This window comes from Zootoca vivipara, chromosome 2, assembly GCF_965207765.1.
Source record: "Zootoca vivipara chromosome 2, rZooViv2.hap1.1, whole genome shotgun sequence".
Classification (NCBI taxonomy): Eukaryota; Metazoa; Chordata; class Lepidosauria; order Squamata; family Lacertidae; genus Zootoca; species Zootoca vivipara.
The window spans coordinates 89,604,891-89,619,935 of NC_142584.1; the positions used below are offsets into that span (position 1 = coordinate 89,604,891).

At 41.6% G+C, this 15,045-nt stretch overlaps 1 protein-coding gene across 1 annotated transcript in view; it reads left to right on the plus strand.

Annotated features, from left to right (window-relative positions):
• The window catches only part of SUMF1 (sulfatase modifying factor 1), a 62,728-nt gene that overhangs the window by 42,482 nt on the left and 5,201 nt on the right, over positions 1-15,045 (plus strand). The window contains exon 8 of the mRNA XM_035106599.3: positions 10,929-10,988. Coding sequence (XP_034962490.2) covers positions 10,929-10,988 — 60 coding nt within the window. The remainder of the gene's footprint in view (positions 1-10,928; positions 10,989-15,045) is intronic.

The window sequence follows — 15,045 nt, forward strand, 5'->3', positions numbered from 1 at the left end:
TAGAAAACATACTTATTGGCCTTCTCACACACACACCCTGGCTTTGTTTCCCCTAGACCAGGCTTCAACTTGATACCTCCCCTCCCCTCAGTCTATTTTGGGTTCCAACTCTAAGCAGTGTTGCTTAGACTCCATGTGTGGAATTACCTTGAGAAAACTCTGTGGCTCTGCACTGCTTCTGTTTTGTCTCTAGGCTCACTGTTGGGTGCTCCTAGGGTTCAGCCAGGGGTAGCTGATGTTGTACCCTCAAGATATTGTTGGGCTCCAGATCCCACCAGGCCCAGGCCATCTGGCCAATGGCCAGGGACGATTGGAGTAGCAGTCCAACCATTTCTGAAGAACACCCTGTTGATTAACTCTAGGCCAGACAGATAAAGCTCACTCCCCTGCCTCAAGATTCTACATGGGAAAAGCAGGAGAAATCTCCCCAGTCCTGCAGGATCCCAGTGGTGAACTGGCTACTATCCATAGTGACTGTACAGTCCCTCCACTGACAGAGGCAGTGTTCCGATGAATGCCAGTCGCTGGGAGTCACAAGTGGGTAGAGCGCTGTTGCACTCAGGTCCTGCTTGCAAGCATCCTTGGGGATTCTGGTTAGCCATTGTGAGAAAAGGATGCTGGACTAGATAGGCCACTAGCCTGAGCCAGCCAGCTCCTCTTATGTTCTTAATGGGATCCCTCCCTCAAAGCAAGCCAACCAGAGTGCCAGGCATCTGTCCACCCAGCCACCCTTGGAATCGTGGGCAGAGTTATTCCCAAGAGGGGGAATAATTCCCGTACTGTATAGCCTTGCTATATATTCTAGAGAGCTCTCCCTCTTGGATGATGTATGTTTATTGCCAACTGAGTCTTCTGGGTTACCAGAAGGAGGAATAAAATTCTATGAATAAAATATAAATTAAAATTCTACCTTTATTTTGTCTCTTCCTGCAACAGCCAACATCAATAAAACTGCAATAGATGACCTGATTGATTTGCCTGCCTTGGTTACTGCATCGCTCTTTCCCTGGCCTTTCTTGCTCTCATCTCTGCTGCCACAATTAGCCATCATTCATTGGTTTCCTTCACTCGGTGCACTTCCACATAGCAGTTTTGTTTTGGGCTTGGCGTAGCACAACACATGCATGCAAGCTTTGTGCAACGTCTTCTTCTTCTTCTTCTTCTTCTTCTTCTTCTTCTTCTTCTTCTTCTTCTTCTTCTTCTTCTTCTTCTTCTTCTTCTTCTTCAAATTATACCTCACTTTTCACCAAAAATAAAATAACCCAGTCCACAGTAAATTGTCTGTGGAAGTTTTCTATCCAGCTTTCCTTTCAGGGATAAATTCTTTGTGTTTACTCAACAAAACTCTTCCTTCATGTTCCTTACCCGCCCAACCTTTTGTTTCTTATCTTTTTCCTCTTCCTTCATCCAATAATCTTTCTAACTCTTAAAAGTGTTTCAACTCCACTTAGGTATCTATTTTCAGCTCTTCCCTTAGAGTGCACCTTATCTCCCCACCCCCACCCACCCCAATTTAGTTTCTCCATAGTTCTTTCCTCCCAGGATTATTGCAGAGCCGTACTGTATTTGTAATGTGTGTGTTAACCTCTGTCCCTTCCAGTGTTTGTCTCCCTCCTCTGAGATAAATTGTAAGCCCCTTTCAGGCAGGGATCTGTTTTTAAGTCTGTGCTTGTACAGTGGCGAGATGGCACTTAATAATTAGAAGTAATTAATAACAGTGCATGCATAATGACATATAATCAGAAGGTCTTTGGGGGGGTGTCAAATAGGGCCCTTAGTTTGTCTCTTTCAAATCAGCCAGGCTGATTTTCAGGCTTTCATTATGACTGAAGGCAAACAAGCAGCAAGATGCAAGCACAAGTAAATATTAGCTTTTCATGACCTTAGCCTGCATATAAACTTAGGTGGGAACTTGACTCAGTGCTTGTTGTAACAATAATATACTACCCATATGGCATGCTGGGGCCTCTATATAGGACCAGTCTAGTGATGGGAGTGCCTGCTGGATCTGTGGGAGCCCATTGCAAGCTCCGAAGCAATCCTGCTTCCGAGTCTTCACTGATTTCTAGTTTGGGTGGAATTTGATGGAAATTTTAGTAAATATTGTAAAAAAAAATCTGCATAAAAGAACAACAACAACAAAGAATCTCTCTCTTTTTTTAAAAAAAGAAAGAAAGGCCAATTCAGTTCAAGTATTGTTTATCTAAATGACTCTGTCAGGGTTCCTTGCAAATTATGTTTCAGAAACAGCTTGTTTACTCAGGTTCCTTTCAACTACAGGCAGATCATCCTGATATGAATGACTGATATATGAAGCCCATCTGTCACCACAATTTAAATAAAAACCAGCAGAAAAACAAATATATTCTGTATTCAGGCCACTGACATTGCAGATAACCTAACTGCATGTGTTGCAGCTGGACTACATGTCCCATCACTCTTGACTACTGGCCATGCTGACTGGGGCTGATGGGGGTTGTAGTTGAACAGTGTCTGAAGAGTAACACATTGGCTACCCCTTCGGGTAAACTATGGCATAATGGATAAGGAACAGGGTGACAGGAGATCCAGCAATACAGCTACATATACAAGCCTGCCCTTAATAGGCTTGCAACATGCCATCTTCATAGCCCATGCTTTGGCTTGTTTAAAGCAAGCTCTGGGAAGTTTTTAAGCCACGATTTATGGTCCTATTTCTAATGACAAGTCATTCTCCTGGCCACACAGGAAGAGGAGAGGGGAATTGTGAGAAGGAGAGGCTAGCAGCAGCTCCTCCCATTAAACCATGGTGCAGTGTTACATGCAAATGTTGCCAAAGACAAATTGAATAAAGTTTATTGTGAGGCCCATGCCTTTACACACACACACATATACAATAATATTAAACATTTATTACATACAGTATAAACAGGTTATAAAAGGAAAGAAGGGACCTTATCCTTAAAATGTTGCCAAAGACACTAGAGGACCTGCGGCTGTTATCTGGGGAAAATGGCAGTCTTTGGAAAGGGAGAGGTCTTTTTTATCAATAAGAATGGCAACAAAATAAAACAATAGCTTTGTTATTTTAAAAATAAATCTGTTGTGGTTATTACACTCCTAAATTTAGGTGAACTTTTAAGGGCTTAGCTCAGGGGTCAGCAACCTTTTTCAGCTGTGGGCCAGTCCACCGTCCCTCAGACCATGTGGTGGGCCAGACTGTGTTTTTTTGGGGGGGAGGGGAATAAACAAATTCCTATGCCCCACAAATAACCCAGAGATGTATTTTAAATAAAAGGACACATTCTACTCATGTAAAAACACTAGGCAGGCCCCACAAATAACCCAGAGATGCATTTTAAATAAAAGGACACATTCTACTCATGTAAAAACATGCTGATTCCCAGACCGTCCGTGGGCCAGATTGAGAAGGCTTAGGTTGCTTACCCCTGGTTTAGCTTAATCCTAGATTTTTCCAGAATGTGTTTTAAGATTCTGCATGGTATTTCTACACATGTATGATTGAGGGTTTTTTTTTTAAACAAAAGGTAAGCCATTCTAGAACCAGCCCTTAACCGTTTTGAACTTCCTGACTGTAAGAGCTGTTCGGCAGTGGAATTTGCTACCAAGGAGTGTGGTGGAGTCTCCTTCTTTGGAGGTCTTTAAGCAGAGGCTTGACAGGCATATGTCAAGAATGCTTTGATGGTGTTTCCTGCTTGGCAGGGGGTTGGACTGGATGGCCCTTGTGGTCTCTTCCAACTCTATGATTCTATGATTCTATGATTTTTAGAGTCGAGGTATGTGTGAAGAGAGAATGAGCTACAGAAGCGTATTTGTGGCTAAATAAATAGATGCCAACAAGCAGAGGGGGTGGATCTGTTAGGATGGGATATTTTCTACTTACCAGTGAATTCCCTCTACTGTAATAAATACTGTTTGTACTTGAAAGGGGATTCCATTAAGGGGATAATGTTGTGTAGTGCAATAGGCAGCCTGAAGAAGGTGCAGCTCAAGTGGCTCAGTAATGCGTGGCTATGCACTAATCCTATTTTGCAATAGGCAGTTTCCACTTTAATTTTTGCTTTGCTGCCAAAACTCTCTTCTCTTGCATTCTCTTCATATAATTAATAGCTTTCGAGGGGGCACTTAATCCAAATAACCCCCTGCTCATTGTATCTGTGCTTTAGTAGCAGAGGTTATCCTTTTATAATCCTGAGCACATACCATATTTGTGAGAGATTGAGCCCTTTGTGGAATCAGAGACTGCAAAGCTTTTCATATCAGTTGCTCTTCTTCCAGCAGCAAAAGACTGACTTCCCCAAGATCGGGTCACATTCAGTGTTGCTGTTGATAGACATGCTTTCTGAGATTTTCAGTCACACTTTTTGTTGACGGCACAATGTTTCCACAGGGAAGCGCGTTTCAGGCAGTGGGCAGGTACTTTTTTACCATTTTGTACACAGTTTGAGAGGTGGGAGTTCTTTATGGCAATAGAACTCCCGGAAACTATATTAGTGGAGTTAAAAGATACAGACCCTGAGAACTACAAGTACCTCTAGAAGAACTTTTGCCTGGCTCATATATCTCAGCAGATCGCTATTGTGATTGAAACCAGTAGGATGAACCTGAAACCTTTGGTGGCATTAAGAGTTGTAGCCAAATGTTAGTCGGAGTAGACACATTGGAATTAAAGGACATGGCTACCTTAGGTCCATTAATTTCATTGGGTCTACTCTGAGTATGTTGGATACAATCCTAAACTCTTTTGTAGCAAACAATGAGACTATCTCCCAGCGTCGTATCCAGCGTAATAAATAAATAAATAAATATTCTGCAGTTCTTCTGAGTGGGTACAGGGGAGAAAAAGATTGGGATGTGGTAGCAGGCAGAGGATTACACAATTTGCTTTGGTTTCTGCTTAAGGTGCCAGACGAAAACAAAGGAGACCCAGGTTTGAATTCTCAGTCAGCCATCAAGATTTCTAAGTGACTTTGGGCCAGTCTCAAGGAAGGAAAGATGGGATCCAAATGTCCACTGAGAGAGGCATTATGCTTCTGAATACCAGTTCCTGGAAACCACAGAAGTGGGGAGTGTTGTGCTTAGGTCCTGCTTGTGGACTTTCTGTAGGCATCTGATTGGCCACTGTGGGAACAGGATGCTGGGCTAGATAAGCTTCTGGTCTGATCCAGCAGGTTCTTGTTATATAAAACACACATTGGTGTATTAATTCTTGTATATAGAGCATTTGACTGAAGGTAGGCTTGAAAGTGTGTGGGCAATAGCCTTTGAAGCAAGAATGGTGTCGTGATCCTGGCGTTCTGCAGGCGATTCAGCCCAAGGATTCAGAGTGGGAAGATGGAATTGTCTTCAAGGCCAGCCCCAGGTGTGCATACCAAACCAGGAGCACCTATTCAAGGTGAAAGCATTGTGCCAGTATCTCTCTGTCCCCTCCTCTGACTCTTAGGGCTCCAGCTCAGTCTTGGTGGAATCGCAGCATGAATCATGCTCATTCCCTGCAGTGCTGAAATCAAGGACTTCATGGCTGCAGTGATTCAGCAGCATCAACAAACAAAAACAGAAGCAAGACAAGCATTGATGTTCTTTCTGACTCAAGACTTTATTTTACTTTCTGTTAAGTTTTTTTTTAAAAAAAACAACTTGATACTCCAGCTACTTGCATGTAGCTAAAGGATGTGTATGGAGTTCCCAAATAATACTAGAAACAAAGGGATGCATCTTTTTTTCTGCCTTATTTTTTCTGTATTTTAAATGCCTATAGGTAAAAAATGAAAAGAGAGAAGTATGTAGTTATTACTGCATAGATCTCTCTTTTCATTTTTTTGCTTACAAGCTTTTCTTGAGATTCTTTTGGTCCTCAGACCCTGGATGCATTTAGAACACATAGTAGTACTAACAATGCTAATTACTAATAATTCCAATGACATTATGAAATAACATCATACTGATCATTTTCACCCATAAGTTTCCCAAAGTTTGTAATATTAGAAAGCTTTCTTTTACTTTTCGCTCCTTGCCATTCACAACACCTTAGCCTGCACTGTAGAGTATGGTTCTGTTACAGTCCTTGCCTTGCCAGCATCTTAAAACCCATTCCCATTTCACCATTTTGCAAATTGTTCCCAAGGGACCCTGCTATGTAGATCAGGCCAGAGGCCCATGTGTTCCAGTGTGGTGTAGTGGTTAAGAGCGGTAGACTCATAATCTGGGGAGCCGGGTTCGCGTCTCCGTTCCTCCACATGCAGCTGCTGGGTGACCTTGGGCTAGTCACACTTCTCTGAAGTCTCTCAGCCCCACTCACCTCACAGGGTGTCTGTTGTGTGGGAGGAGGGGAAAGGAGATTGTTAGCCGCTTTGAACTCCTTCGGGCAGTGATAAAGCGGGATATCAAATCCAAACAACAACCCTTCTTCTTCTTCTTCTTCCTTCTTCCTTCTTCCTTCTTCCTTCTTCCTTCTTCCTTCTTCTTCTTCCATATGTTCTCACAGTGGCCCACCAGGTGCCTTTGTTGTTGTTGTTTAGTCGTTTAGTCATGTCCAAATCCTCGTGACCCCATGGACCAGAGCACGCCAGGCACTCCTGTCTTCCACTGCCTCCCGCAGTTTGGTCAAATGTTAGTAGCTTCGAGAACACTGTCCAACCATCTCATCCTCTGTCGTCCCCTTCTCCTTGTGCCCTCCATCTTTCCCAACATCAGGGTCTTTTACAGGGAGTCTTCTCTTCTCATGAGGTGGCCAAAGTATTGGCGCCTCAGCTTCACGATATGTCCTTCCAGTGAGCACTCAGGGCTGATTTCCTTCAGAATGGATAGGTTTGATCTTCTTGCAGTCCATGGGACTCTCAAGGGTCTCCTCCAGCACCATAATTCAAAAGCATCAATTCTTCGGCGATCAGCCTTTTTTATGGTCCAGCTCTCACTTCCATACATCACTACTGGGAAAACCATAGCTTTAACTATACGGACCTTTGTCGGCAAGGTGATGTCTCGAAGCAAGACAGCACTCTCTGCCCTTGTGCTCCCCAGCAACTGGTGTTTAGAGACATGCCACCTCTGATACTGGACGTAATGCACAACCATCATGGCTGAACAGCCTTACCTTCAATGCCCCCCCAACCACCCCCTTTTTTCAAATATATTTTTATTAATTGTTTTATAAAACACAAATTTTCAAAAACATAAAAATACACAAACATAGAAATACAAAAATACAAAAATACATCAACATCAAACAGAACAAAACAAAAACATATCCTCTTCAATCCATTTTTATATTCATTGTCTTTTGGCTTCCCCAATTCCCCACTATCTGATTTTCCTTTTTTATATACATCTGTAGCAGTTTCTATTTCATCTTTCTTACCCATCGCATAATCCCTTTAACTCTTCTTATTTTCATCTTTCTACCATCCACCAACATTTACTACTTTTAACCTCATATTTTCTCCCTATTGCCTTAACTTCTTTATTTCCCTGGATATTCAGAGTCCTAATTATCAAATACTTTCCCTATATATATTTTAAACCTCCTCCATTCTTTTTCAACTTTGTCACTTGTTTGGTCCCGGAGTCTTCCTGTCAATTCTGCCAGTTCCATATAGTCCAGCATTTTCATTTGCCATTCCTGTAACGAGGGCAATTCCTCTTTTTTCCAATATTTTGCTATTAAAATCCTAGCAGCTGTGGTGGCGTACATGAACAAAGTAACATCGTCTTTGGGAATTTCTTCCCCTACTATTCCAAGTAGAAAGGCTTCCGGTTTCTTCAGAAATGTATTTTTATAAATCTTTTTCATTTCATTATAAATCATTTCCCAGAAGCCTTCAGCTTCACTTTGATGGCGCCACCACATATGGCATGTCCACCACATATGGTAGAATGAGCCAACATCCTCTTTACATTTCCAACATTTGTTGTCACTTTTGTGGTACATTTTCGCTAACTTAACCGGCGTCAAATACCATCTGTACATCATTTTCATCAGATTCTCCTTCAACACAGTACATGCCGTAAACTTCATACCCTTCTTCCACAATTTTTCCCAATCCGACATCATCCCATTATGACCCAAATCCTTGGCCCATTCAATCATAACCGATTTTGTTTGTTCATCTTTCAAATGCCATTCTAACAGCAAATTATACATTCTGGACAAATTCTTGCTATCTGTCTCTAATAATTCTATTTCTAATTTCGACTTTTCTGATTGGAATCCTATTTTTTTTATCTAACTTGAATGCTTCATTTATCTGCACATACTGAAACCAATCACTCAACCTATCTTTCAATTGTTCATATGGCCTTAACTTAAATTGGTTTCCCTCCTCCATCAAAATGTCTTTGTATTTCAGCCTATTCTCATCCATATTTGTCCTTTTAGGTTTCTTTGCCTCAAGTGGCGAATTCCACCTAGGAGTTTTTCTTTCCAACAAATCTTTATATCTAATCCATACATTAAACAATGATTTCCTAATTATATGATTTTTAAAACCTTTATGCAACTTTACTTCCCAACCACCCCCTTTTAAAGCTGTGTAAGATACATCTTGCGGTAGAAAATTCTATAGTATCCTGAATCTTCCACCCTTCAGCTTCACTTTGATGGCACCTGGGTTCCAGAATTATGAGAGAGGGAGGAAACATCTACCTATTTTCTCTACACTATGCATAATCTTATTCACCCTCTATCCTGTCCTCCCCTTACTCCCCAGCTTTTAAAATCTAAAAACTCACAAATGTTTTAATCTTTCTTCATAGAGGAGTTCCTGCACCCATTGGTCATTTTTGTTGGCCCTGTTTGGTACTTTTTTCAGCACACCATTTCTCCCTCAGCTCTAAAGCACTCTTTTTACACAAAGCTGCAGGTTCCCAGCATTAGTAATTTCCTTTAGACATCACCCTTTGGCAGCTGCTGGGAAGCTGCTGTTCCCCAGGGCTGCAGAGCTTTCTGAGGGTCCCAGGAGCCAAAGCAGGAAAGGGCCAGTTGTTGTTTTGTCAGATTTCCACTGCTTAAGGATTTAGTCCTTTGTGTAGCTCTTCCCACTTCTATGTTGACTAGCAGAAGCCAAATAAACCAAAAAATATATGATCAGATATACAGTATTTGTTAAAAGGTTTATACCCAGAAGTTTCTACTGAATCGATCTTCAAGATAGCAATGATTTTCTTTTTTAAAACAACAACCCCAAACCAAAAAACAATATAATTTTACCAGTTCATTTAATTTGCCTTGTTTATACAGGTTGTAAAGTTTGGCTATTCTTGGAGCATCATTTGGGTTACCTTAGTACGGAATGTCAATTTTTTAAAAAATGGAATAGAGCACATAGCCTAGTCATAGCCTAAATGGCAGAATTAAGGTAGCTCAAGATTAATTCCAGAATTAGTTTGTTATTACAGTTTCTGCCCAGTATGTTTTCAAGGTGAATGAGTCCTTTAAAACCTTAATTCTTAATTAATTAAACTCAACACAGGGTTTTGTTATCTAATGCCTGACCTGTAATCTTTATTAAATCACAAAATGCTAAAGTACGTGCACCTGGCAAATCGCAAGGGAATGATTCTTACCCAGCTATACTCTTTGAGGAGTGGCGTGTTTTGTCAATTCAAAATTGGGTTGATTAGCAGCTATGCAATTGTTCCTGAACAATCTCTTTCCAGGCCTTTTATTTGGTGCCTTGGCAGGCAAGGTTGCGTTGGTAGTAGAATACTGGCTTTCCAGGTCCTCGACCATTGGTGATATCTCAGAAAGCAAGTACTTTCGAAAGCAAACAAAATTTCCCCAGAGCCATGCTGTTTAAGAGCATAGGATGAGACCTGCTGGATCAGGCCAAAGACCCATTGAGTCATGGTGGGCAACCAGACCTATGGGAAAGGGGGACCTCAGTGCAGCAATACTCTCCTCACTTGCAGTTGCCAGAAACTCGTATTCAGAGGTACACTGCCTATATCAGTTGAGGTATGGCATAGCCTTATCCTCTTTAAATTTGTCTAATCCTCTTTCAAAGCCATCTAACTTTGTAGCCATCGCTACACCTTGTGGGAGCAAATTCCATAGTTTAACTATGTGCCGCGTGAATAAGTCTGTTCTGAATCTTCCGACACTCCGCTTCATTGGATGACCCAACTTTTAGCGATACAAAAAAAAGGAGAATTCACTTTCTCTGCACCATGCATAATTTTATAAACCTCTGCCATGCCCCCTGTGTACTCACCTTTTTTCCAAACTAAAAAGCCCCAGATGTGATAACTTTTCCTCGCAGGATCATGGTTCATTTCAGTTTTCCACCGTGGGACATTTTCTAGCTATACAGTATCTGTTTAATCATGTGATAGTTAACGCGCGTCGTTTTTGCCCGTCTGAAAGAGGGAGCGGGGTGAGATTTATATGCTTCTCAGGTTCCCGAGTGATATGCTGATAGCGGCACACATCATGGGAATATGCACTAGCACCAAATAGGTGGATGTGTCACAGCGATGCATCTCTTAAATTGGCACAAATCTTAAAGCTATATGCTATAGGAGCACAGCAAGTTGGACAGAATCTTACTAATTGTTAATATGTTTTCAATCCATCATCACAATTTCTTTAGTGTCACTGAGCTCTTAGCAGCATGTTATAAACTTACCCAGGGAAACCAAAATAACATGCTTGCTGTAGACGTGACAGAAGAAAGCAGCAATTAGACACTGATGCAGCCACTGCTGCGCTTTGGCTGGAGCAATTACGCTGGACTGTCTTCTAGTCCTGAGCAATTATTTTCAAGCTTTTTCAACCCCCCCTCCCCCTCCCACCTGCCAAGCAGCTGTAGTTAGCTTACACAACGATTAGAACTCGATTTACCATCTCTTAATTCCTTTCTACCTCTACGTTGGGTGGTGTTGGCTCCTAGTTTTGCACAGATGTTCAGTCATTGGTATTTTTCCATCCACAGAAAGGACCCCCAACTGGGACTGACCGAGTGAAGAAAGGAGGATCCTATATGTGCCACAAGGTAATGCTAAAAGGCAGCTGTCAATCTGCTGCTATGCAATAGGCTCTTATTTGTACGCCTGAGAATTAGTGACATAAAATGACACACACAGAGAATTGCATCTCGTGATGCACATCTGAAAAGAAGCACTTCTGGGTGGACAATTCTGATGGGGTGGGGTGGGGGAGATAAAACAATGAACTGTTAATTTGAATTCCCCTTTATCTAAGCCGAGATAAAATATCAGTTGTCTCCTAATTTTAGCTTGACAGCAATTTAGCTGTCCCACTTTTGCATAGTTAAGACAGCAAGGAACTTTACAATCTTCTTTTTACTCCAGCGGCCAGCCCACACAACTGCTGGCACAAGTGCTTCTCTAAATCGAGCTTCTGCCGGGGCCTCTTCAAGTGCAACTGCGTAAGGATATAAGGAGAGCTATGCAGAAACGCAAACAAGGCCCATCTCACTCTCAGGGGTGAGGAACTGGATCTGGTGGGTGAGCCAGTTCCTTATCTCCCTGCCCCAGTTTGACAACTAGTTATGGCCACCTGATGTCAGAAGGATGTCAGGCAACTCAGTTTCACCTGTGCAGTAGTTTGAAGGCCTCCCTCCCCCCCAAATCCTCTGATTGTCAGAGTTTACATAGCATGCAAGTTCTGGGCTTTGCAGGTGCCTCCAGCTGACCAGCGGTGTCTGCAGCCCTTTTTGGCCCAGCCATGCCTGCACTTTCCTCATGCCTGATGTTACATCAGATGCAGAGCAGGTGGGTGTGGCTTGGCCAAAATGGGCTTCTAGGCCAAGTGGAAAAACCTGGGATAAGTTTTTAAATAGATTGTGAAAGAGACTCAAGAATATAAGAGAAGCCAATGATAAAGAAATAAATCCTACATTCTTAGCAACCAGTAATTGGTTTGAAACACTTTGAAACACGTTGCTGTAATAGGAAATGCATGCTCCTCCATCTCTATCATTTGGCTAATTCCAATGAACCACACAGCATAATTCTTTTTTAAAAAGAATTTTAAGTCAAAGCTATGACCCCAGTTTTATTTATTCTAATTAAAAAATAATCTTACTGTGTTTATCTTTTCATTTTCCTTGGGTGCTTTGAAAGGTCCTGTTTTAAAACACACTTTAAGATTCTCATCTGTAACCTATTCTCCATAAGAAGCTTACATTTCCTACATTCAGATCACATGTTCCAGGTTTTATTTTGGGGTGAAATCAATGTCACACATTAATTAGCAGATTTGATTAAATTAACAGCGGCATTGCAGTTTTCTTTACAGATGAGTAATATGGCCCATTTTAGAGTCTACTGAAGATAGTGTAGTCTTTTTTTCTTTTTTTTTAAGGATGTGAAAACTCATTTGTTATCTCAGGGTCAGAACGCACAGTATAATGAAGCAGTGCTTTACTAAACCTTACTTCTGGATTGTCTATCCATTTCTAGGGTTTAGACATAGGTAACTGAGACTGCAGGAGATTATTTGAAATAAGCCAAGAAACTTTTTCTGAATTCTGAAAGTACCAACCTGAATTATCCCCTCCCGAGCCCATAAACTCCCAACCTTCCTTTCCTCCTATTTCTTATACTAGAATACTCTTCAAAGCCGCTTTTGTTTCAGCACGACAACACCCAGCATTAAATGTTAGAGGTCAAATGGCATAAGTTTACTTAGTGATCTTATATGCAGATCTGTTCTTTGTCTTTTGCCTGTCAATAAACAGTGTTTGAGTGTGAAAATAAAACAACAACCTATAAACAGAGAAACTGACAAAGTGTTATGATAGAAAGCAGGCATACCAACACAACATTTTGCCTTGCTGTCCAAATAAGTCTCCAAGTTTAACAGTTCAAAGTGACCTGCCTTTATGAAGCAATCAAAGTGATCCACCTGTAAGGAGCACCACACAAACCTTGCACTTGTATTGCCTTGTGTTTTCCCACCTTATACCTTGCCTGTCCCAAGCTTAACATTATAATATGCAGTTTGTGCCAGGATTTTAAAATTATAGCTTGCAAAAAAAGAGCAAAACACAAAGGTCAGACACGATCTAGATGAAGGTTACACATTTTTAAGGGCCTATCAAACTCATTCATTGTGACTTTGTTCGGAGTAAGCATAGAATCGTAGAATTGTAGAGTTGGAAGGGATCCCAAGGGTGATCTACTTCAAGCCCTCTGCAATGCATGAAGGTTGCCCGTCCTGTTTGTTTCAATGTGAGGGTAAAGCACCTGCCCAATTGTAGCGGGCTGGTTTACAGTCTCCCTTCTGCCCACCAATTCATGGAGGCCCTGGGGTCTTACAGTCCTGCAGCTGCCCCCCAGTTTGTCACGGAGGGAAATAGGGGAGGTGGTCTCTTGGAGGCACTGCGGGAGACCATTCCGGGCACAATCGCAACATACCACAGTGACACAGAGATGGAAAGGGAAGTGCTCAAAATGAACTCATAAATGAGAAGAAGGAGCGACCGGGGGCTTGAAGTGGCAGGGTGATGCAAGGAAGTCAGTGCTGCCATTGCAGCAGCAGCAATAATCCAGGGCAGGGTGTGTTGGAGAAGCAGAAGCGTCCAAAGGAGAGCGCAGCAACAGTGATACTGTTGAGGGGAAGCTAGATTTTGCTGGTCAGGAAAGGAAATGACCATAATACACAGAGCTTGCCTATTGAGGTACGTGAAGGGCCTACAGGTTCTGGGTACAGAAATATCAAAGCTAGAAGAAGGAACGCAGCAGTAACCTTATGGCTCCAGGCCCATCTTCAGGAATTGTGGAATGCTGAAAGGGAAATAGATTAAGCAGTGGATGACCAGGGGCAGAGGGAGCAAAGAAAACTGGGACTGTGATGAGTTTGAGAGAATCTTCCGGAGGGAAAGAGGATTCTCGGCATCAACAGTAGCTGAGAGGAGATCTGAAATTATACTGACGTGTGTCTTGTAGCTGATGGTTGTATTATATATTCTGGCATGTCACTTTTAGCCCATCCTTGCTATATCAAACTAATTGAATCTCTACACTGACTGGCAATTTTTGAAATCCCAGGGCACAGCTGTATGGTCCACCCTTCCTCTTTCTTAAGTTTTCAGTCAATTAAATAAGATTCTCCTAGACATATGTCATTACCTCTCTGTTCTAGGTCATCTTAATTCAAAGGCAGTTGTTGACCCGTGAGCCGAGTTTTAATGCAGAAGGCAAATGAGTAGTCAGTGTTGATGACTGATCTCGTTTAATGGGAAAAGTCATCTTGATGTCATGCATCCCAACAACTGCTGACTGTATCCATTTAATCACTCACATAAGGAAATGTTTGGCTTTTCTAAATATAGTGCTGCTCAGATAGTCAAACACAAAAAACTGAAAGCAGAACCCTCTGCCTTATTCAGTAAGTTTCTGTCTTATGCCACAAATTAATACGGTGGCCACAGGCAAACCAAATCCAGTTATGGATTTGCCTTACAAAGTGCATCAGGTCATTATCATTAATCACTGTCATTAAGTACAGTAAACATTTTGGGCTACAGCTCAGACAGAAAGGTTGAATCTGTTTATTAAGCTATAAATCCCATTGGTTACTGGCTATAGACTATGAGTGATCCAGCTGTGTTCACATGTGATTATGTGCTGCAGGATTAGGCACTGAATGGGCCTTCTAATCAAGATCTCACATGGTATATTGTGATAATGTGTGTACTATTTTGAGATAAGTCTCTGTTGGCAAAAAACAAACAAACCAGTGGTCTATTTTTTATTTTATTTTATTTTAATATTTTATTTTATTTGTATCCTACCCTTCCTCCCAAGAACCCCAGGACAGCAGGTCTAGTCTTTGCATCAAATGCAGATTGGTGTATGTGTGTGTGTGTGTGTATGTATGTATGGCAAACACATACAAGAAATGCAGGTTTATGTCTTTCTGTGAATGGTAATGGATAACTGGATTTTAAAATTTGCTATACTATCACATAGCTTCTAAATAGGATCAATAGAAAGAGTTTGGCTATATAATAGGTGGTTGAGTTTTGCCCCATGGACTAAGGTTTTTCTGCCTTGTGCAACCTGAAGCCAATGCTCACAGCT